Source organism: Lepidothrix coronata, unplaced genomic scaffold, assembly GCF_001604755.1.
Source record: "Lepidothrix coronata isolate B3197 unplaced genomic scaffold, Lepidothrix_coronata-1.0 Scaffold52, whole genome shotgun sequence".
NCBI lineage: Eukaryota > Metazoa > Chordata > Aves > Passeriformes > Pipridae > Lepidothrix > Lepidothrix coronata.
The window spans coordinates 4,401,226-4,425,536 of NW_016690232.1; the positions used below are offsets into that span (position 1 = coordinate 4,401,226).

Genomic DNA, 24,311 nt, shown 5'->3' on the forward strand with positions numbered 1-24,311 from the left:
GACACCCCAAAACCCGGCACGGCCACTGGGACACCCCAAAACCCGGCCCCGGCCGGAGCCACCGGCACCCTCCGGTCCCTGCTCCGCACCAGAGTTGGAGTCCGGCCCCTCCTCAGCTCCGGCCAACCCTGGCCGGGAGGGGCAGGAGCTAGAGAGATGCCCAGGGAACCTCCCGGGCACCGCTACCAGCCTGGTTTCACAGGGTATCTGTTTCTGATTGCACAGAATATTCCGAGTTGGAAGGGACCCCACAAGGATCATCGAGTCCAACTCAGGCTGCTCCCACAGAGCTGCAGCACCGGCAATAAGTGCCTGAGGAAGGCAAATAATCTGGTTTTTAAGTAGCCCAAGGGCTCAGCTGAAGTTTTGCTGCCACAGACGCAAGAGACAGCGGTAGTTGTTCATTAGAGCCATTCCCAAGGGGATACCAAAATAAAGGGCATAAACGAGGGAGCAGGAGGCAGTGAGTGAGTCAGCCCGGCAGCACAAGGAGCTACACTGGGCTGTGTTTGTTCCTGCTGGGCTCCAAGTTCTGTTCAGGAATTAGATCAGAGCTCTGGGACAAGTACAACTCATGGCCACCACTAAGCTCATCATCAACATCCAGCTTCCTCCTGCCAGTTTCTCCAACCATTGGTAAACCCCTTCCTGTACATGGAAGCAGAACTGCTTCCTTAGGGCTGACTGTGCTCTGGCAGGGGATCCTGGAATCCCATGCAATCCCTGGCTTTCATTTTGGAAATGTGTACACACACACACTTGGCTGTGGGAGGAAGACAAAAAGTGGATAAACCCCATAAAACTTGCATTTTATCTTAAGCTGTACCCACTGCTGGCTTACTGTAAGAAACTGAGGCCTCCACAATTACTGAGCAGCAGGACAAGGTCACCCACAACTTATCCTAACTGAGACAAGGCCAGGATGCTTTGGAAATGGAAAGGATTTCAAGGGTATCCCACATACTCAGAAAAAAAAAAATAAGAGGGATAATAAATGCAATTCATCCAGCCTGGAAATTCCCTGGTACCAGTGGATGGGAAGGGGGATGCAGCCCAGGCATGGAATGCATCACCATCTACAGGTGGCTGCAAATATTACACAATGGCATTCAAAACACTGGGATTAAATTGCCCCCTCCAGCTTCAAAAATAGGCTAAAATCTGAACACCAGTTGCAGTAACTTAAACAGAACTAAAACCAGTGCAGCATACTAAAAAAAAAAAAATCAAACTCGCTGTAGCCATAGCAAATTAAACTGCTGCCAGCCTTCCTGAAAACTAATTGAAGCACCTGAAGAATTTATGTACATTTATAAAAAAATTCATAGCTGTAACATTCAAACTCTGACCTCCCAGGGTAAGTGCTTTAGCTGAAGAGAGCTTATCAAAAAGAAAATTATGAAAGATAAACTGACTGTCCAACACTGCTCCAGCTCCATGGTACCAGGCAATGATTCCTGGGATGTCAGCCTGGCCCAAGTGCTGCACATTGTTAAGAGCTAGAAGGGAAATAAAACCAGTTGTTCAACAGGCCCTGGCACAGGTTGCCCAGAGAAGCTGTGGCTGCCCCATCCCTGGAAGGGTTAAAGGCCAGGTTGGACAGGGCTTGGAGCAACTTGGGATACTGGGAGGTGTCCCTGCCCATGGCAGGGGGTGGAACGAGATGATCTTCAAATCACTCCAAGAGTCTATGATCCTAACTACTCCCTGTTTGACCTACCCCTGCAGGTAACAAGGCACTGAAGTGTTGTGGGGGCAGGAATTACCCTCCTTGAGTAATTCAATTCCCTTTGTGGGGCCTCAGGGAAGAGATTATCCCCCTATTAGAAGGGATGCTGCAGGAGTCTGGAGATCCTAACACGCTGTGCTGAGAACTCACTCCTACCTGCCTTGGGAAGGATGGGGTTAGGAAGCACCTGGATTTTTTGATTCCTCTGCTGGAACCCTCACTATAGTATTTGCTCATCTTCAGCTGAGTCTGGCAGAAGAAGTAGCTGCAAGGACCTGCATGTCCCTAGAGATGATGGAAGGATGAGCTCGTCACTTCATGGCTGGTTATTTGTCAGTCAGTCCTGGTGAGCAGCAACCACCTGGTTAAAACTCCACCCTCTCGGGTCAGCTCAGCTCTTACAGCACAGCTGCCATCTACAAAGAAAAACAGCACCACCAAAATGAGGTTATGTCTTGCTTATTCCACCCCCCAGTGCAGCTCAGGACAGGCAAACACTCAGAGGGAACCTTGCAATCCAGGATTTTACATACAGGCTGTATCCACTGCCCAGGGAAATGCCATGCACCCATCTTTTCATGCTTTTTCCACTTTCCATAAAGCAATTCCTTCTGCAGACCCATAGCTGCACTCTGACAGAAGGCAGGAGGAGAAGACTCTCTCTCCAGAGCTCAGTATAACAGCTGTGGATTAGATCACTAAATAAAAGGAAGATCTGGAATAAAGGATATGAGGGGAGTCCTTTCCCCTCCTTCATTTTTTTTCCCCCATAAAGTCCTATCTCCAGTCTCTTAAAAAGTTTGACTCTACAAAGAAAGAATAGGTCACCAGTCCCACATTTGGGATACATGAACTAAAGACTTCTTTTCATTTCTAATTTTTAGATTCAATAAAAAATTTGTAGGGAAAGAATTTGAGAAGTTTAGGGAAAGTGCTTATTTTCAACCCCCTTTTGTTCTCCATTGGCTCAAAGCTGTTTGTGTTAATTCTTCTGTAAAATTACATTCATTACATAATCAGAAACACTTTGAAACCTCTCAGTTAAAGGAATTCTCACCCTGTTACTAAGGCCAACCACTCTAAAAATACATAACAGCACAACAAAGTGCTTGGAACAACAGCTCTCCGAAGTGGCGATTTTAGCCTTAAAAGCATCTGCAGCTATTGAAGTGCTCAAACACAAGCAAAAATCCTGTCCCATTCCCAGAGCAAAGCTCAAGAACAGAGATGGAGGATAAGAAAAGTTATTGCCAGTACATCATGCTAGGAAACAAAAAAAACCCAGAACATCCTCCCCCACAAAACCCCCAAAATAAACCCTAAAAAACAGTTCTTGCAGAATTCAACAATGCTGAAGTCCAGAGTTTCAACGGAGAAACTCTAGTTTAAAGAAAAGCAGGTTCCACACAACCATGTTGATGCTACAGGGCAGGTCAAAGACCCCTGACATCCACAACTGCATCACCTCCTGCCTCCCACTCACTAGTGGGGTACTGAGAAAACAAGCTCTGACAGTCTGAGTAAACCTCTGCACTCAGTGGGAGCAGATTTTGGGGGCTGTTTACCTGCTCTGTCTCAATAAAAGCTTAGGAAAACCAACCATGAACACCTGCCAACTCTGCAAGCATCTCTTGCCAACTCCATATCCATCTCTTGCTCCATGTAACGAAGCCAAGCTATTGGGATACAGCCAAGGACTCAGCCCAGGTGCTTGGCAGATGCAGGGCCATGGGATGCACTGTCAGAAAACCACTCCAATCTAGGTGTGTTTTTCTTCTGTATCCCTTTGGGACGCTCTTCTTCCCTTCCCAATAAGGCTCTTGCAAACAACCTGAATGTTTGACCCCATTCTCGGATATACACAACTGGAATAAAGGCCATTGACAACCATCAGCGAAGGAATAACTGGGAAACATCAGCAGCAAAACACTTTAAACATTCAGCCCACATGTTGGAACAAGAGAGAGACAGACAGGGGAGGGAGAGAAAGACTTAAACAATCCATCAATGTTGCTTTATTAAAATCTTTATTCACACAATGTTGCTTTATGTGGGATCTGACCCCGGGGGATACAAGTAGAAAGTCATGATAACGTTCTGTTTGCTCATTAGCAACCTCCATTTGTGCAGCAGCTCCCAGGGGCATCCTCTGACAGCTCCAACAGGGGTGTCTGTTTCCAGCATCTTGCTCCAGCTGCCACAGCAAATAAATTACCTTCTTAATAAATTAGTATTTTTCAGTTGAAGTTTGTTTGGCAAGACACACTCCAGTTCATCAGCTGCTGGAAGAGGAGCCGGCTCGAGTGTCTCCTCCACCCCAGGGCTGACTCAGGGAGGAGGAGGTGAATAGCAGATGGCTGATGGTGCTCTCTCTTTAATTAGTTCTTGATTTCTGTGCTTCAGGCGCTCTGGTATCACCAATCTCCACAACACAACCACTGTGTAACATCTCGGGCCAGCGGATGACAGCGTGCACAGCGAACAAGGATCAGAAGGTGTCATGAAAACCTCACTGACAGAGCACAGCACCTGCCTCACAAACCATGTTATTTTTCAGAGATTCAAGCAGACCCTGTTGGCACGTGGATGCTGCTCCTCATTTCCCTTCCAATGGTTACAATCTAAAATTTCTCAGGGTTCTGTATTCAAGCAAAACAACGACAGCTGCCAAAAGGGCAGAAATTATCACAAGGCCAAAATCACATCTCCCTGATTTTGGCTAAGGGAGGAATTTATTCTTCTTTCCTGCTGCAGAACACCAACCTCCAGGAGTGTTTACAGCAACCAGAAGCATCAATATCACAAAGAAAAAAGCAAACCCAAAAAACCCAACCATTTCTTGCTTCCTCTTACTGACAATGCCGGACTTCACGCCCTTTGTTCACAAGTAAACCAAAATAAACCAATACCCTGCTTTAAATCTTTGACATTCATACTGGGGAAAAACTTATCCCCATGTTCCATCTGACAGCAAAAGTTTCAGCTTAGAGCAATACGTAAATTCTCAACCAATTTAATCTCAAAGACAGAAAGACCTTTTTTTGAGTCCATTATTATATCAAGAGTGATCACACAGAAATCAAAACATCAAATTTTGGTAGATCCTTCCCAAAATACTAAGGGCTCATGATTAAGCTCAGAGAGAAGAACAAGCTTTTAGAAATGCTACAAGCCACCACCATGTGCTTCACCATCTCCCCTTTGCGTAAATCATCTGAAATTTCCTGGGGAACAGCTGATGCCAGCGCTCGCTCCTGCCCCATGGGCACCTCTAAGGCACCACCCACAGCTTCTACAGCGTGTTCTGTTGTCAAGTACAATGATAAAGAGGCACAAGCTTCTCACCAGAGTCCTCAGAGCTGGCTGTGCATTACCATCCTGACTAGTAACTCCAATAAATAACTCCAGATCCAAATATCTCCATCCCATCACCTCATCCCTCTGGGGCAGGTCTGTGATGTGTCCAAGTCCAGAAGAGAGAGAGAAGAACATAAAATTCAGTCTCAGGTAAACAGCTACGTTCTGCTTTCAAGATACTCTTCTCATGAAGGAAGAAAAAGACTAACAAAATAAACTTGCGTTTTTCAGATAAACTCTCTCCCTGACATTCTTGGATCAGGTGTGGCCTGGGTGCAAGAACAGGAAACAGCTCTCTCCTTGCCCATCACACTGCAGAGCTAAAGACATCCTGACAGACAAATCAAGGAAGAGGGCTTTAACTGACATTTTGCTGCCCTTGCTCACAAATCCAGTAATCCATAATCACTTTGGGAAGGGAGCTCTCTCCTTACATTAAGGACCATTCTGGCTGAACTGAGCACTGACGCAAAGCTGTTCAATTTGGAAACAGCGACAAAGCTGCTTTCCTTCTGGAGACACAGATTCTTATCCCAAGGTGAGAGGTTTTATGGCCACAAGCTCATGGGCAGCACAGGCTGAAGTGCTGAAGGATGACAGGACTGGCACAAGACGAGTGCTGCAAGCCTGCCCTGGAAAGCCAACCTGCACCAACTCTTCCCTACCTACAGCAAAACCATCAGTGAGGACCCCAGGATGGCCATCCCAAGCAGAACATCGCAGTGGCAGTTGCTGGGAAGGCAGAAAACTTTCTGGAAGTGCTCACAACTTCTGAGCTCAGCCACAGCCAGACCAGGTGAACGGTGGGACTGACCAGCTGGTGTTGCACAGAGCGGCAGCGCTGAGCTGTGGTCACATGGAACAGCAGGAAGCTCTCTCAGATGAGATGGAGAACAACCACCACAGCTCAGGGGTCTCTCCACTCTTCAGGTTACTTCTGGTAACTCGGGAAGCCCAGCAAACACCTCTTTCCTCAGCCCAACATGCCCAGAGGCCTCACATACCACAGGGCTCACAGTAAGCAGCATGACCTTGCTACGCAGAACCTGCTTCCAAGGACAGATCCTGTCCTCCTCCTCAGCTACAACAGAATGGAAGTTCGGTTTTTAATACGGACACAGGACTGCAAGGATATTTTCTCCACTCAGACCTTGCCAGATTCCTTAAAAAACAGTGACAGGACACATGGAAACTTATGATAACCCCTTAATTATCAAGTGCTGTATAACCACCCTGTCCTCTCCTAAATCTCCAACCCTGTGGATAAATCTTTGATAGGACTTCAGCCAAAACACTGAAGCATTATCACATATGAGGCAAACCCCTTTCCCAGTCTTTTATCGAGGAAAAGCCAAGTGAGCAGCAGAGGTCCCCTCTCCCACCCTCATGGCATTTGGAAGAACATCCCACCCCCGGGGGGGTGGCACAACTCTTCAGTCTAATAATTATTTTATTCACCCTTTCCTCGTTCTCTAGAGAAGCAGTAAAATGCCCAACCAGCTCACAGCTGATTGTGTACAACCCTGAATCAGACAAACTCGCCAGAGTATCCTGGGGGAAGAGAAGGGGAGAGGACTGTACTGTTCATCTCCATTTGTCCCCTCTGGATTCAGTTCCCAAATTAGTGTCTGTATTCCACGCACTCCCACCAACACCAAGAGCCATTTTTACCCAGTGCAGTGCCCACTGCCGGCAATGGACACGCCACCACGGCCAAGATGCCATTCCAGGTGCTGAGCCATCCAAGGGCCCAGCTCCCACCTCTCACTGCTGCCAGCCCACAGAAAAAGCCACCGTCACCTCCATTCCTCTGGCTCGGGAGCCATCCTGTTCATGTCAGTCCATCTTGGCCACAGCCCTTCTGAACTGATTGTGCTGTTTTTCTATCGCTTTTTTGTTTGCTCGTTTTTTTAAAAAAAGGAGTTCCATCCGTGTTCCGCTACAATTACAAGTGAGACAGAGTCATCCTGTCTTCCACCAGCACCACATCTGGCCCAAACTGGTCTGTGCACTGCTTCACTGTAGCCAGGATGCTGAGGAGCCGCTGGTCCAGGGCGTCCAGGTGAGGGTCGGAGAGCACAGGGGAGATGGGGTCATGCGACATGGCCGTTTTTAAGGCAGACTTCAGCACCCCGTTCTTCAGGTAATTCAGCCTGTTCCAGGTGGAAACCCGGATGCTGCAAAAGGAACAAACACACAAACACATCATACCACTGCCCAGCTGTGGTCCCGTCTGGAATACCGAAGGCAGCCTCCTGAGGGAGGTGTAACTGCAGGTTACGCAGGGTCTGAGCGAAACTTGGAAATGGAAGGTGAAGAAGAATCAATCCCCTGTGCCAATAACTGATGGTACACAGGAACACCTCCCGCTGCGAGCAAGGACTGTCTTCAGTCCCGAGGCCTCCCAGACACAGTGTGGAAAGGAAAGAAAAGGAAGGAAAATCAACAGTCTGGTGGTTAATTCAAACACAAACTCAGGTCGCCTCAGGAAGAGCGTCACTGACCAACAGTTAATCACAAAGGACAAAAGGCTGTTGACTGAACCTCCAAGAAGGTGAACACAGAAGTGATTCTTCCTCTTCACTGGCCACTGAACTTGTTTGTGTTGTTGTCATAACTCATCTTGACTGTTGTGTTCTGTGAGGTCTCTTGGGATTCTCCTCCAAATCCTTATGTTTGAGCACCATTGGTCTAAACTCTCGGTTTTGATGGCCTCTAATAAAACCAGCAGTATAAGCAAGTGCTGTACCAAACCTACTGTTAAAGCAATTATGCATATGAATTCTTATATAGCATTTGCCTGGCACCAGAAAGAAAGGGTACCTAAAATCCAGGAAACTGCAAAGTCTCTTACAGAGATAAACTTCTCTTCTGGTTGCATTTGGGAGAATCTAGATGACAGAGACTGCAAAAGATCCTCAGTAAAGCAGGAAATTAAACATTTGTTTAAAATTAACTGAGGGAAACTACAGAATTTGAAAATCAACTGTTCTCTCTATAGATTTTAAAAGAACCTTGCAGAACACAGGCCAGGTGTACTGCAGAGTGCATAGAATCTTAGTGGAATCTAAGTGGAATGCTTAGTGGAAGCAGGATGAGAGCTCAGGCTTTCTGAAAAGTTCCCAGATTTAACAGGTCTCGAGGAATGTGGAAGACAGAACCTTTCAAGGACAAGCTGAAGGAACTCTCAACTAAATGCTTAATTTGGAAGGCTTAAAGGAGTTAATGTTATCTTCAAGTATCAGAATCAGGAAATGGATACATCAGTATTTTCTGTCCAGGAAATTTTTATAGAATCCTAGAATTGTTTGGGCTGGAAAGGACCTTCAAGATCACCTTGTGCCATGGGCAGGGACACCTTCCACTAGACCAGGCTGCTCCAAGTCCTGTCCAACCTGGCCTCGAACGCAGTCACAGTTTCTCTGGGCAACCTGAGGCCTCGCCACCCTCGCAGGGGAAGAATTTCTCCCTAATATCCCATCTAACCCTGCCCTCTGTCAATGTGAAGCCATTCCCCCTTGTCCTATCACTCCATACCCTTGTCCCAAGTCCCTCTCCAGAGCTCTCCTAGAGCCCCCTTAGGCACTGGAAGGGGCTCTAAGGTCTCCCTGGAGCCTTCTCTTCTCCAGGCTGAACACCCCAAGCTCTCCCAGCCTGTCCCCAGAGCAGAGGTGCTCCAGAGAATTGCTCACCAGCAATGGTCTGGTGAGAGAGTGGACACAGAACAGAAATCAAGTCACAGCCTCTAAAAATAAAACAAACAAAACTACAGCTCACAAGGCCAAAGCAGAAACAAAAACCAGCAAAGAAACTACAAACCTGGGTTGAAAGGAGCCCCCTGAGCAGGGCTGCAGTCTTCTTCAGAAACCATTTTTGGAAATGATTAAATTGCCAGACACGTTGAGTCCTTCGCTTCTGTCAGGGAGAACTCAGAGTGGGATGTGAACTTTTATTTGTCAGGAGCTGGATGGGGACAGCTGCAGATGCAAAGTACCTGTCACACTGACTATGGAAAGATCTGAACCAGTGACCTGGAGGTGAGACCACTTTCTGCAGCCAAACACCCACTGTACTGCCCTCATGAAAATGTATTTCTCAGCTTCTTGGGCAGTGACAATACATCAAATAGACAATATCTCAAAAACAATAAAGCCCTGAGTATCCAAGCAAATATTTTCAGGTTGCCAGAAGGCTTCAAACCTAATTATATTGTAAACCTAAGGACACCAATTGCATAAATAAAGCGAACAGCACCCCAGCATTTCACTTACATGCAGCACTGATAAAGAGGAGCCAAGATACTTCTTTCATCCAGGGCAGGGTTTCCAAAGCTGAAAGGCAAAATTAAAACCCAAGTGAACCAATTGAACTCCTAATGTTGTTCTCAACATCAAGAGCTCTGTAAAGAATTCAAAGAAATCAATAGTAGGCAATTTCATGCTCCAAGAGATCAAATCACTTAAATTAAAATACAAACAGGCCATGGCCAATCACAGACACAACTCTCAAAAGCATCAGCTGATGTACCAGGTAAACAGAAGGAGCACCAGTATACCCAGTTCTGTTTGAGACCAAGGCACCTTAGAAAGGAATTCCAGAGGAGTCTAGAAATGGAACTCATCTTGTCATGTAGGGGTAAGGAATAATTGGGATTCTGGGCACAGGGAACGGGAGCTTTGCCTCTCTGACACTGCTGGACAGGGAAGGAACCAAAGAGCAGCCACCATTAGAACAACAGTTCCACCAACAAGGTGATCCACTTGAACATTTCATGCCCACACTTTCTGAGGGAGGTCTGCCAGAAGACTTCCAGAGTATTTCAAGCTTCATGTAAACACATGCTCGTTTTATTTTGTATATTTGTATTATTTTCACCCTCCTCATAATCCTGTTTTCAACACAGAACTTTCCCCTTAATAGAGGTAAGTTGCTCTAGGAGTCTGGCATTACTCTGCCCAAATAATTCTGTTATTAGTAGTTTTAAAACTGGAATAAGCTCCCAGGGAAGTGGTCCTAGCATCAAGAAGCATCTGCTCTTAGTCATGTCCTCTTTATTTTAGGTAGTCCTATGAGGAACAAGGAGCTGAGCTGAATTGATCCTTCCAACTTGAGATCGACCATGATTCCATGAAAAAACTGGCCCCCTATCCCTTAATTCAAAGGAGTTGAAAGAACCTCACTCAAGCTTTCAAGAAAATAATTTACTGGGAGCCTGCAAAGCCACACCAACAGTGTTTTCATAGTGTTATAAGAACAAGCTATAATGAAGGGACTTGACCTTCAAACACCATATTTACTCCCAATGACTAATCCATTAAACTTCCTTCCTCCTGGAACATTGTCAGTGCATAACAGAAAGACAGTTTTTGCCTGCCATGGGCAGGGACACCTTCCACTAGCCCAGGTTGCTCCAAGCCCCATCCAACCCGGCCTTGGACACTTCCAGGGATGGGGCAGCCACAGCTTCTCTGGGCAACCTGTGCCAGGGCCTTACCATCCCCACAGGGAAGAAATTTCTTCCTAATCTCTCATCTACACCTACTCTCTCTCAGTTTGAATCCATCCCCCCTTGTCCAGTCAGCACCACAGCCTTCGAAGGACCCTAATATTTGGTGAGTAATTTCTGATAAGACAGAAAGCTTAGCACAAAAGATATTAATGAAAAAAAAAAATATTCCCTGGCCCTCACCTTTTGGCATTGTCCAGCAGGATGAGCATGCTGGCTCCCTCATCATCCTGGAAGCTCTCGTAGTGGTGCCGGTCGGCGTTCCCGATCAGATAGTCGAAGATGGCCGTGTCGATGATGTCCAGGAGCCGAGGGCCCGAGTCATAGGGGGAGGTTTTCTTCACAGCGTCGCAGTAGCTCTCGTCGTACTCCCACCTGCGGCCAGAGAGAAACCAAACAGCCCTTCAAGGAGCCATCCCTGCACACCAGTGGGAGTTACAGCTGCCCTTCAGACACTGAGGAGTGCAGGAAGAAAAGCTAAGCACAGCAGCCCATGCTATACAAAGAAGGAAGAGCTAGACAACAGTGTTTCATTAGCAAATGAGTTAATCCTCACGAGTAAATCCTGCATTCACATCCCAGCGTGTGGAGCAAGCTGTAGCTCCAGTGCAAGGATACACATCATCTTCCTACGGAAAACAAGGTCAGAGTTTGCCTCCTCAGTGCTCACAACTCAGCAGTGCCCAGGCTGCCTCATGGCAAGACTGACTTGGCTCCTTCAACTTCCCAGTGAAGGACTTCAGCACTGTGTCTGTTTGCAGTGCCTTGACCTGCTTCCATTGGTCTGGCTTTCCAGCGACCCTCTTAATTTTTTCTCTCTAATGCAAATAATCTCATCATGGTTAGTAAAGAGCCTCTCTGTCCTGAGAAGGGCTTCACCTGTGTTCATTCTCCTTCAGAGCTGTTTCCTTCCTCCCCACTTCCCTTCCAGAGTATCTCACCTTTTTCTCCACTGACAAGATTTCAAGCTTCCCTCTCGTCTCCTCTCCTTCTACAAGTAATGTTGTAACACGGATGTCATGTCTCAGTTCTCCAAAGCTAGGATTTTAAATTTTCTCATTTTCTTCTTTACAGCTTTCAAAGCTATTCAACACCACCACCTAAACAGCCAAATCTCTGGTGTATATCCTTTCCATCTGTCAACCTAAATAACAAGTACATCTATAACATCTTCCATGTAAGGATTGAAACAATCCTTCACAAAACAGCAGTGAAATTGGAATTGCCTTAAACCATCTGTGACTTGGAAACAGAAATGGAGGAAACAAGCTGGAGAGGCTTGCTGACATGCTCACAATTGCAGAGACTCATAAAAGGAGGAAGATCAGAATTTCATCACTAGAACTGCCACATACCCCACCTCATCTTCTAGTGGTCTGGAGCCTGACCTCCCTTATTCCTTCCTCCAGGTATCCAAACTAGAGGGGCCAAAAATGTGTCTTCTCAATGTTTTTGACGACAGGTCACACATGGTCCTCAAATGCTGTATCTGGTTCCCTCTTTCTTTTGCATCAAGGTCCAACTCACATTCAACTTGCAGCACAAATCCACAAGGCAACAGTCTCAGACTCTCCTACCTCTTGTGCTGAATAAATTCCTTATGCTGCATCCCTCTCTCCCTCAAGTGTTTCTCTTTCTCTCATTTTACTTTAGAGCAGTACTTAATCTTGCCACAATTTTTCAGATAGACTATTCTCTCTCTCTCTCTCCTCATCTTCCACGGAATCTTTCAAGACAGACCTTTCTCTGACACTTATTTCTGATCATTTATATTGTATTAGCACAGGCCTTGGAAGGTCAGGGATTTTATCTATTACACTTCCATTAAACATTACTTACACTAATGTGACTGTATGAATTATGTTCAAAAGGTCAACTCAGGACAGAGTAGAAGCAGTTAGAGCAGGAAAAAATTCTTAACGCTTTTATTTTTCCATAATTACCAGGCACAGAAAAAGGAGAGCATGACACCTAGAACATTTCATTTTCCTGATGTTCTCAAAGGGAAATGTGCAGCATGACAAGGTGCAAACACCAGAACTTTGTAACCCCATCTGAACGAGAAAAGAGCGAGTTTCAACACAGCAAATATCAAATCAGCACAGGAAACACGGTAAAACCCTGTGTAAGGAGGCAGCTTATGATTAAAAATAGCCTCTCAATAGAGAAACACCTCCAAGAATTCAGCCCATTCATTACTGCAATATACCATGTACTGAACACAGCTAATTTTGACCTGCTGGAAAGGAGAAAACATCTGTTGCTTAAAAATCAATCCACGCATTTAATACTCTAAAACAATTCAGTGAAGCCTTTGGATGAAATTCTTTGTGAGAACAATCACATCATTGGAAATCAATGGATACTTTAGATCAAGGACTAAAAAACTCTTTCTAATCACTTGTTAATGACAAAGATTTGGAAAAATTTACTAAGCTCAAAACCACTTGCTCTGGTCATGGCAAAAACATCCCAAAGCCACGTACTCAGACATGTCACATCTATTGTACAAGATGGATAGAGCTCACATTTGTCCTTCTTTAAGGATTCTTTAGATGCTGAGTCTGGTCACCAAATATCAATGGTATTCAAAGCAAGGAGCTTTCCAGTGCCTACCTACTTAAGCTAAACCAGCCCCACAACTCTCAGAAGAAACTACAAGGACCATGACAGCAGGTGCTACCACATTTCAGAGGGCCACAGTGTCAACAGAAGGTCCAGTGGCACAAGAGAAGGGTCTTGGTTAGCCCACAGTCAAGATTTTCAGAGCCTGGAGTGCCCCTCCCACGTTCTCCTACCTGGCAAGTTTGCCTTCCCGGTAGGTCCTGCCCCAGGGGTGCCGGTGTTTTTGGAGAGGCCACACGTCTGGCAGCCACAGGGTCACCGACCCCTCCATGATGTCCCCGTCTGCACACGCTGGCTCTGTCTCCCGACAGTAGTAGCACTTCCCATAGAAGCAGGTGTTATTGCCTTAAAACCAAAAATAAACAGGTATCAAACCAGCAGAACTTAATCCGAGGAATCCAACTGAAATTCAGGAGCATGTTGTTGCAGCAGAGCCTTCCCTGCAACAGGATTTCACTGCACTTGACCACGTGTTTCCTGTCTCAGAGAGGGAGAGGTTCCAAAGAGATTACACAGATATCCATTCATTGCAAGCAATTAAGGACTAATATTCAAAGGAGAGAGTAATTATATTTTCTAATGACTTTATCACATCGAGAGTTAATACACTGCACCACCAACAAGATTCTGTGATCCCTTCCTAGTCCTTGGGACCTTGACTTGGCAACCTTGACGCTGCTTGTTTTTCACATTTTTCACGTACTTCATGTGTCAGATTTGCCACCTTTCTGAAAAAGTTAACCTAAAAGAGGTAAGTTAAAAAGAACACGGCAGAACTCAAATGGATTTGGAGCCCTGAGACCTGCCACACGTCTCAGCTACTTGAGCAGGGGAGACAGAAACCAGCTGTCATTCTTACATGATGCAGGAATGCAGATCTGTCAAAGCTTCATCAGTGTCTTCTGACAGGAGAGGAGCAACAAAACCCTGCAGCCTTTAGTCTGCTAATGCTGATGTATCCTGTAACCTGTGTATCCACACAACCTGGATGAATAGTTTTAGTTTAACCTTTTCTGTTTCCCCCTTCTAACCTGCCTTTGCTTGACTCTTGCCAAGTTAAATCCAGTTCCATGTTCACAGATGTTCCTCCAAAATATGTCTCAACTATGTCTCCCTTTGTTGTGATTCCACTTGTTCTCTATCCTTGTTTCCTTTGGCTCTACGTCCAATATCCTTCCCAAACCAGGCTCAGCTCACCCAAAGATATGTTTTTCACTTTCCACCCTTATACAGCCCCACCCCTCAGCCAGCACTCCAGTGGAGCCCTCCATCCAGACCTGGCTCTTGTGCTCCCAATACCCCATCAGACAACTTGAGGATGTTAGAAATTATTATTAACTACAAAGAGCTTGCAGACCAGATCTCTTATCTGTATGGAAAGTCCTGCAAGTCTCACTTTCCATCCAGGGCCTGCAGCAGGTCCAGCAAGAGACAGAATTCTTTGAGATTGTAGCTGCAACTCCAGCAAACCTGCACTGAATAGGCATGAATTATCTTTTCTTCAAAACCTCAGAAACTTGATCAAATTTGGGCTGACAAGAGATCACAACCTTTTCCCCAAATCCACCCATTTACTTGGGTCCTGCACTGCACAACAGCGAATCCAAGGAAACTAAGGAAAGGCAATGAAAATTTCTGGAGCCAACTTTTCAAGTCAGCATTTCTGCTAGAAAACAGCTTAGTTATCTTGGCTGAAATTCAAAAAAGTATAGTCTGCCTGAGGCAGGCACTCCATCTGAATGCAAGGAGAGTTTGGGAAGGCTGAGCTCCTCTCATCTCTAAGTTACACCTTGTAACTGGCAGTGTGAGACTGCCAGCAGAGCTTGTAATAGGAATGTACACAGGCACATATTTACCAGCTCTAATGAACAATCATCTCTAGAGCCTTCTGATTAGAAAACAAAACAAACGAAAAAAGAGTAGTAATTGGATATTTTATGAAAGCCTGAAGGAGTTAAGGCTGCAGCATAAGTAATTTCTTGGTGCTTAATGACCACCTGGTAGGAGTTCACATTAGTAATTCCCATTACGTGCCCTCACAGCATTACTGCTGTAAATAACACAGGGAAGTTCTGACACATTTGGTTCTAAATGCTCCACAGACTCTGATGGCACAAACAGCATCTAACACCAACTGAAGTGTCAGCTCTACAAATTATCCCAAATCACCACTCTGCTCATGTTAAATACAATTCTATTTTTTTCCATGTAGGTCTAATCACAGATTCTTCTAACCACCTCTGACAGCAGAGAGAAAATTCTTACTCAAAAAAACCCAAAACTTCCCATCTGTAACAGCAGCATGAGGGAACACAGAGCAGATACAGAGGGAAAACTACTTGGAGGAAACCAAGTCCTCCTCCCCCTCCAAACAGGGTTATACAAGCTCTCCCTTGGCAAAGACAGAGACTTCCCAGCTTCCTGCACCAGAGTTAACTGTTCCGTAGCCGTGTCAGGCTCCCACGGCTCTTTTCCCCCATTAAACCCGTTTTTCTTTACTGGGCTGCACAATCCATGGAATCCACTCACCCACGGTCAGGAAGGTGCCCAGGAGCTGCTCCGTGGCCACCGGTTTGATCTCTGTGCGGAGGTTCACAAACCTGCCAACCACCAGCGGGGCCCGGCGGAAACCCAGGATTCTGATTCGGGAGGAAGAAATACAACAAGAGAATTTGCAACACAGGCAGCAGTTCAAAATGGAAACAAAACAAACCCACAGTCTCTGTCAGAGATGACTGAGACCGAAGAATAAAGCTGGAGCCCTGCAGAAACCTCTTTTCTTCTCCAAGCAAAGTAAGGGAACTCACTTTTCTTAAGTGCCCGGATGTTAAACTTGCTTCATAAGCCATCAGTGACACTCTTTTATTAAAGCCTTTCCAGCACAGCACCACAGGATGCACCATGCTCAGAACTCAGACCTCACCCCAGAAATACCCACCATGTGTCTCGTGTACAGGCTGAAGCAATAAAACCATGTGGCCCGTGGGCTGGTCACCTGCAAGGATCATTTATAATTTGTGGGAACCACTACCTATTGAAGTGCTGTGTTCAAGCCCAATTCAACTACACTTGAAAGCAACCAATCAAGGAGTTGTTTTCTTTGGCATGAGGAGGGAGAAGGGAAGAGACAATGGCAGAAGAAAAGTGAATGCCTGAAAAGTGCCTGGAAAAACAGAGGTGGGAAGAACAATCACAAAACTTGTAGTTACAAGATACAGGTTTCACTCCCATGTGTGACCACAAATGACTTGGGTATTCGTAATGGAATTTTAAAAGTGCTTAAAGGACTACACAGATCCGTACAGATTTTAAGTCTCTTCACCTCTAAAGTGCCAACACAGTCTTCCTGTAACAAGGAGACCAAGACTGTGCTCATTTTTTCCAGATGAAACTGCATCTCTAACAGCATTTCAACTATCAGCATTCAGGGTTTGGCATTTTCTGTCCCATTCTTTGTATATCCTGTACTTTGTTTTTCTCCTGTAATTGCACCTCCAGCTCAGGACCACAAAACCACCTGGGTACCCTTGAATACAATTTATATATGAATAGCTGGTTTTCCTCTAGGATGCACTGATTAATATTTAATCTAAACAATAGGCTTCACTTTTTAGTGTACTGGACGTGAACTTAGCACATACATTTGGTATTCCAGACTCTTCTACAGCATTTGGTTAAGCTCTTTCTTCCCTATAATATTAACTGTAATGGTTTTAGTGCTCATTCTCCTTTCCAGATTTTTCACAGAAATCTAAAATGTTAGAATCTTGCACAGACCTTTGAAATGAAGTGTCATCAAACAGCTGATTTTTATTTTTGCCTTCAATGTGCTATGTTGGCAGGTTAGAAACAGCTCATATCTGAGGTGTATTCTTCAAGGAACTCTGATGAAGCATTTTCCAAAGATAATAAAGCCAGGTAAGCCAATAATTCCATACCTATCCAAGTGAAAGGCTGCCACTTCTGCGTTGTGCCTGTCGTAGCCAGCGTAGGGCTCTCCTTCCACTACATAATCCCTGGCATATCTGTAATTGAAACAAGTCAAATACAGTTATTCTGTGCAGAACTTCCATCAATTTTGCTGTTCAGAGCAACAATTTAATAACAGTGCTACATTATAGGGTCTCTGGGTCCCTTTCCAAATGACTGCTAATGGGAGGGGGGAAAACCGTCCATGAGATTCAAGTGTTCAGACTGTTGAAGTGGTAAACAAGGAGGAAAGGCAGTGATGTACAGTGATCTCCAAAGCTTGGGAAGCAGTGCCTATTCCAACTAATGAATTTTAATCCAACCATATGCCAAGTCACATCTAAGAACAAAGAGCACAGATCCAGCTACAGAACAGGGGACTATTTATACTGGAAATCAGCAATTCCACAGATGATTTTGGGGTTAGAATGGATTGTACATTAACATGAAAATACAATCTGATATTGTGGAAGAGATGGCAAATGGAATCTTACAGTAGACAGAAAATCAGCAAGAGTGAACCTGAGGACAATACTGGATATAAACAGAGCCTTTATTCTGGTGGAGGAAAGACATCATAAACAGCAAGAAACAGAAATCAGGCACCCATCACAACAACGGTGTGTTTTGGTGAAGTGGCAGGCTTTTTGCTCCCTTTTTTATCTTTTAATAGATGTTACTTAGTCAAGGCAAACACCAATTTCTGAGTTTCCTCACATCTGAATCAGTCCTAGGTACTGTTTTAGCACCGTGCTTCAGGTGAGTGAAAAATACCACAATCAATACTGAGCAAATGGGTCAAATGCAACACATTTTCCAATAAGACAAGGCCTATTTTCTCATTTCCATCTACGTATCAAATCGTGTAAAATGGATTATTTCCAACAGACTTTGGGATCAAGCAGTAGCAAAAACAGTGCAGGAGAAGCCACTGAGCTCTACCTGGATGTTTTAGCCCTGCTCAGGGAAGGTGTGGGTGAGACAACAGTTCATTTCCTCAGCCTGAGCAAATGCTTCAGCTTGTCTGCAAAGCAGCTCAAAAGAGAATTCACCAGGGTAGGACAGCAGGGAGTTGTGGGAGGAGGATCTGAGAGATTCCTGCCAAACTGGAGCTTACACCAAACGAGCAACTTATTTCACATATACCACCAGATGTGATGGTAGCAACTCTTAATCATTAATAAGTCAGGCTTTGAAATGTGACAGTTAACCCTCAGAACACATCCTCAAAGGCAGGTCTCTGGTATGTACCTACAGCAGGCTCTTGGAAACATGGTTACTTCTTGAAAGCTGAAGAGCTAAAATTTATTGGTAAAACCCAACCAAACGCCTTGTTTCCATGCACAGTAGGCAACTGGTTCTTTCTAGGGCAAAAGCAACAGGGAAATTCCATAGTCCCCAACCAGTAAGTTTCCCAGGAACTGTTTTTAGCAGTAATTTTGACAATGCTTTCATGTTCAAAGCCAGTTAAATAGACTCTCTTGCAGTGGCACAAAAGGACTCTGCCCACAAGCCTGGCTGTTCAGCAATCACAAACAGAACATCAGTCTGCCTGTATGGCCAGGCCCATACTGCCCAGTGTTCCTATAAACATTCCCAGCTGCACGTGTCCTTGATGGAGCACAGTCACTGTGCCTACCTGCACAGACATGGCATTATGGGAATGTACTGCTCAGTGAAACACTTTACAGCTCTCACCCACACAGACAGCACTATGGAAATGCTGTGTCTTGTTGGTGCATTTATGGGACACGCTGTCTGTCACACCACCAAGACTTCAGTGTGAAAGGCTCACGCTGCTGGAACACAGCCTGGGCCCACGGGGAAGCTCCAGCCACAGCAGGAACTGGCTATACAGAAACAGGACTGGGAACTCAAGTGCAAGGCAGATTTGTGTTCTCATTCTCTAATCACAGTTTGGGTTGGAGAGGACCTTCAAGGTCATCTCATTCCAACCCCTGCCATGGGCAGGGACAACTTCCACTAGACCAGGCTGCTCCAAGTTCTGTCCAACTTGGCCTTGCACACTTGCAGGGATGGGGCAGCCACAGCTTCTCTGGGCAACCTGTGCCAGGGTGTCACCACCCTCAAGGGGAAGAATTTCTTCCAAATATTCCATCTAAACTTGCCCTCTGTCAGTGTGAAGCCATTCCCCCTTGTCCTATCATTCCATACCCTTGTCCCAAGTCCCTCTCCAGAGCTCTCCTAGAGCCTCCTTAGGCACTGGAAGGGGCTCTAAGGTCTCCCTGGAGCCTTCTCTTCTCCAGGCTGAACACCCCCAGCTCTCCCAGCCTGTCTCCAAAGCAGAGGTGCTCCAGCCCTTGGAGCACCTCCATGGCCTCCTCTGGACTCCCTCATTAACAGGACAGAAAACCTTAATGCTTGCTCAACCCAAAATCCTCTGGGGAGAGATGTCCTCGCTCTGTGGTGACAACACTTCCCATTTGCAGTGCACTCCCCTAAAACACACCTCCCTTACTTTTTAACATCTTTCTTTCTTGTCCTTTTCCCCAAAGCCAAACAGTTCAAAAAGCTTTACAGCCACGCACAAGACTCTTCATGAGTGTTCAATCATGTCAGATTTCCCTGTGGATCACTGTAAACAAAGGCCATACCAAGAAAATCTCACTACCCACACATTGCTCCTCCAGTATTCAGCACTGGCAGACAGGAAACTCTGACCTACCCAAGCCATTTTTACAGCCTTCATGCAGCGACACCAGACACCCAGATCTAGTTTTAAGACCACTGTCAACTTGAATTCCTTCCCTGTTCTTGAACTGCACTCTCTCCTGGCAGTCTGACGTGACCCTTACTCAGAGTAGGCAAGGCTTGTCTCCACATTGCCACAACCTGCACTTCCAGAGTCAGAAAGACTCAGAAACATCATGTGTAACCAACATTCTCCCAGGACTGAACACAGTGATTATTCCTTTAACCCAAAGACAGGTAGTTTTGAGCATCAGGACTGTGCAGCCTGAGAGAGAGCTGGCACAGCAACCTACTGTTACCAGAGCACCAGCAAGGCTCCCTCCTGTCTGTCTCTCAAATAACAGGATGGCCTTTCTATCTACGGGAAAATTTGTAACTTAAACATTAATGTGACAACGTGGAGAAAAGAAAACATAGGTATAAACAAAGCAGCTATTAATGCAGCCATTGAAGGCAATATTCACCTCTTGGGTTTGAAGACAACCTTCTGCCCTCCTTCAAGTATTAGCAAAGCTTTCAGCTGCGTCCCTTTGTATCCCACATCGGCTTTGATGATTCTCTTGGTGGTCATGGCGTGCATGACAGCCCCCAGCTCGGGGGTCTCCTCAGGATACACCTCCCGGGGCACCACCCACTGGGCCGCGATCTCCCAGGGGGACTGGAGCGTGTGCTCCAGCCGCGGGTCCAGCTCCACGTGCAGCCCGGCCATCATGCGGTGGAAGGCGCGCTGGTCCTCCCGGTTGGCAGCCGAGGTGTCCAGGTTGTCGATGAGGAAAACCTTGGTGAAGATGAAGATGACGAGGAGGATGGCCAACAGCACAACCCGCTGCTTCAGCTTCATGGTGCCCTTCCACCCTTCTCCCCTGACCCTTTTCTTCCGAGTGTTCCAGGAAGTCTGTTGGAGATCAGGGTGAGGAAGGGGATGTTAGTTAATGGATTTCATTCCTAACTTGCATTGTCAAAGAGGTCTCGCCACCGAAGCATCTCCTGGTGCCCCTAAAAATAAGCAGAAAACAAACTTACAATCCTGCACATTCCACCAAACTCAGAACTAAGTTTATGTTCGGAACATAAGCCTGCATTTATGGACACTTGTATCCTAAAGCCCAAACATTTCTAATAAAACACATGAGTTTGCTGCATTCCTGCAGCCTTTCCACGATCTGCATGGAAGGGGAAATTGCTGGATGGCATCTCTGAGCAGCTGAAATCATGGCAGCTGCAGCTACCATGGGCAAGATTTTGCAGAGAGCTGTACTTTCTAATTTCACACACACTCTTCCACTAGTATGAGATCCCATGATCACAGGTCACCTAAAGACCTGTCCCTCCAGAAAAGCTCTCAGGTAGATTTTAAGACAGCCGAAAGCCAGTGAGAAAAGCTGCACAGCCTACTTTCCTGAAGGTACATAAGGGTAGAAGAGACTTATTGGTTTACTGCCTTTCATTTGCTGTCACTGTAATTTACTCAGATTTTTTTCCATTCTTAAAAAAAAGAAAAAAAAAAGAAAAAAAGGAGTGGGGCAGAGGATGACATCTTCACTTCCTTGTGGTTGACTAAGTACCTTGTGCAGTCAACTGTAAAACCCATAACCACAGAAAATATACAAAGTGTCTGCAATCTCAACCCTAAATTAACAAGAAAAAAGTCCCACACCACTAATAATGCCTCAGCATTAGTTCTCAGCAACCTCACCTGCAACAGTTAAAGCTCCATCTGTGTTTCTATATTTACAGTGGGCTGCATGACATGCCTGCCCCCTCAACGAGGCCTTGGCCAAGGCAAAGTTAGCAAATAAGGGTCACAGAAGGCACCACCAACTGTATTTCAATGATGAGGACAGAAGTTACTTTTCTAATATTGGCTGAATGTAGTCAAAACCCAAATGGAAAGGGACACTCAGGCACATCTCTGAGGAGCACTGGGAGCCAGCAGGGATTTCTCTTTGCACAAGCCATGCTAATCATGCAAACCCTGCACGGCACCCTGAGCTGGGAAGGGCTGATACAGAAAAGCCTTCTCATGAGATTTAACAATAAGAGTAGAAACCAGCCATTATTAATCATGTCACTGGAAAAACGACCTGCACAGGCTGAAGTTCATTTACCAGCAGCAAGCACAGGACAGCCAGGCTATGCCTGACGAGGCACACACAGGTCACAGCCATCAGTGCAGAATCAGGCTTGGCACAGGCTAAGAGTGTTTGTAAAAAAGGATGTGCCAACCCACAGATGACTCCACAGCACCTTAAGCAAATTTACATTACAGGTCCATAGCAGACCCAGCCAGCCCCGTGGCTCTCCCACCTCCCTGTGCACCCGTGTCCCCTTTCACAGACCCAGCTGCAGAGCATGTGCTATGGCCTGGGCCAGCCCAACAAAGAATAACCTGCTAAACCCCTTCAAACAGCCACCAAGGAAATTCAAAGTGACAACATGTCAGATATTCCTGTTTTTAAAAGCCCTTTTCTCTGCACAGTGAATAAGCTGAGCACTATCCAAGTTACAGGTGGCACACTCTGATGAGGCAGAGCCAGGGCTTTTAGCCCAGTTCACCACCCAGACTGTTTTGCCATCATCATCCTGCCTCAGGTGACAGCTCAGTTCAGTTTGGTCCTTTCCAACTTACACATTTTGCCTCTTAAATACTTCCTATAGAACCTGTCTGCTGGAGCAGGAGAGAAAGTAAAAGTCTCCTAATCACAGAATCTGCCGAGTTGGAAGGGACCCATCAGGATTATCAAGTCCAACTCCTGATCCTGAGCAGGACACCCCAATAATTAGTTAAAACTGACAGGTGAACAAGTGGTTTAATGTTGACAGCAACCACTCACACCAACATAGAGACCCAAGGAAGGGCAGAGTGTGGGGAGGAAGAAGCCTCAGGGATGTTTCAAACTGGGGCTGTGGGCCCCTGTTAACTGTGTAATACTGATTTTAATCTATTGGAAAATCAGTGCTTGTGCTCATAGTGAAAGGCAACAAATCACATGTTTATATGGAAATTAAAACATTATCTACTTCTGTTTTGGCTGTACTTTTCCAAACAGCTCAGCAACCTGAACATTACCACTGCAAGCACGAGAACGAGAAGCACAGACAAGAAAGATGAACCTGACCCAAAAGCCCTCATTGCTGCAGATACAGACTCAGCCAGCAGGAGATCCCTAAACAACAATATTATTCTTAAATTTAAGCAGGAAAGCAAAGCAGATCCGGCTGTAACTGTTCCCTCTCATTGTAACCACATAATTCACTTCTTTAAAACCAGTAGTTCTGAATCATTTTGAACACTGCTGTTATCAAGAATCTGCTTCCATTCATCTTTAAAACCCATTAGAGCTTGTAAGGAGCTAGGCATATGTACACATACATTTTAAGAAAGCCTTGCAGCCCAGTGCTGGCCAAAGCACAGGGCAGCAATGTTCCACACCTTTGGAGCTCAAGCTGGGCACTCACTTTCCTAGACTGATTTTCCAGAATGCTGAGTTTCTCTAGGGATATTATTCTAGGGATATTATTCTTGGGAGGGGTGGTGGTGGTGGGGAATATAACTACAGTCACTTAAATTAAAGGTCACTTACTTAGTTTATCTTTTGTGACAGCTTTGAAACTAATTTTGGCTGAAAACCTCCAGCGAGGTAAACAGCATTTACAAAACAAAAATAAATTAAATATTTAACTATTTGCTGGTGAGTTGGCTCTGACTTTGTGCTGCCATCCGAGGACATGAGTCATCGGCTGCTTTCCTCCAAGAAACACCAAAATACCCTTGAGGTTGCCATGCAATCCATTTCCCAGGCTACCTGCACAGCCTGCACTTCACTCCTTGGGTGCCAATGTTACACTCACTGCTCTGCAAGCCAGGAATTGAATCCTTTTATGTACAAGTTTATCAAGACAGCAAGAACTTGAGCTTTACTGTCTTAAATTGAAGATGCCAAGAGTGACAGTGTTGAGGAGGTGTAAGAAAATATTTATGCAGTTTTGGAAGACAGTATTTTGAAAAGGACAAGTCTTTGGAAAAGACCTGAATTGGAAAAGATTATGAGAGCTCCAGAAGCGTAAAGCTGGTCCTGGAATGAGGACAGGGACGGGAAAGGTGGCCACAGAAACAAATGAAGTAACAACAACCCCCCAAAATTTTAAAAAGGAAAAAAAAGCGTGAGCTGTGAGCAGAACTCCGCGGAATGAAGGGCAAAAGGGTCTTGGACAATGACAAAAGTAAACCCAGGGATGATCTCAGGAGGAGATACAAAAAGGAAACAGTTCCACAAACTGCAGGGGGTGAGAGCATAAGGGAAGGGTCTTCAGGCTCGACAAAAAGGGGCAAAGGGAAGGAGAAGCCACTTACTTCTACATAGGAGTCACGAGAATATGGGATGCACAAGTGACAGTAGATGCTCTTTGAAC

The 24,311-nt window shown here is 45.6% G+C and overlaps 1 protein-coding gene across 2 annotated transcripts; it reads right to left on the bottom strand.

The window, feature by feature from the left end:
* Positions 1–1,893: 1,893 nt before the first annotated feature.
* On the bottom strand, positions 1,894–24,311 carry FAM20B (FAM20B, glycosaminoglycan xylosylkinase). 2 transcript variants are annotated; one of them, XM_017815714.1, is made up of 8 exons: positions 24,253–24,311; positions 20,363–20,894; positions 17,156–17,242; positions 15,747–15,856; positions 13,391–13,562; positions 10,776–10,967; positions 9,358–9,417; positions 1,894–2,145 (listed from the first exon to the last, which is right to left on the bottom strand). In XM_017815714.1, the coding sequence occupies exons 2-8, from the start codon at positions 20,737–20,739 to the stop codon at positions 2,121–2,123; spliced, it is 1,023 nt and encodes a 340-aa protein (XP_017671203.1). In that variant the 5' UTR covers positions 20,740–20,894; positions 24,253–24,311; the 3' UTR covers positions 1,894–2,120. The 2 variants fall into 2 exon arrangements, with proteins under 2 accessions (XP_017671203.1, XP_017671202.1); XM_017815713.1 differs by lacking the exon at positions 1,894–2,145 and adding an exon at positions 4,274–7,263.

What these genes read in the sequence shown, in the direction of transcription:
- FAM20B (XM_017815713.1), bottom strand. Translation starts at nt 20,739, where the DNA reads ATGAAGCTGAAGCAGCGGGTTGTGCTGTTGGCCATCCTCCTCGTCATC. An exon ending in GGGCACCTTCCTGACCGTGG is followed by an intron (nt 13,563 to 15,746) that starts GTGAGTGGATTC and finishes TTTGGTTTTAAG; the next exon opens with GCAATAACACCTGCTTCTAT. An exon ending in CCTCTTTATCAGTGCTGCAT is followed by an intron (nt 7,264 to 9,357) that starts GTAAGTGAAATG and finishes TTCCTTTTGCAG; the next exon opens with CATCCGGGTTTCCACCTGGA.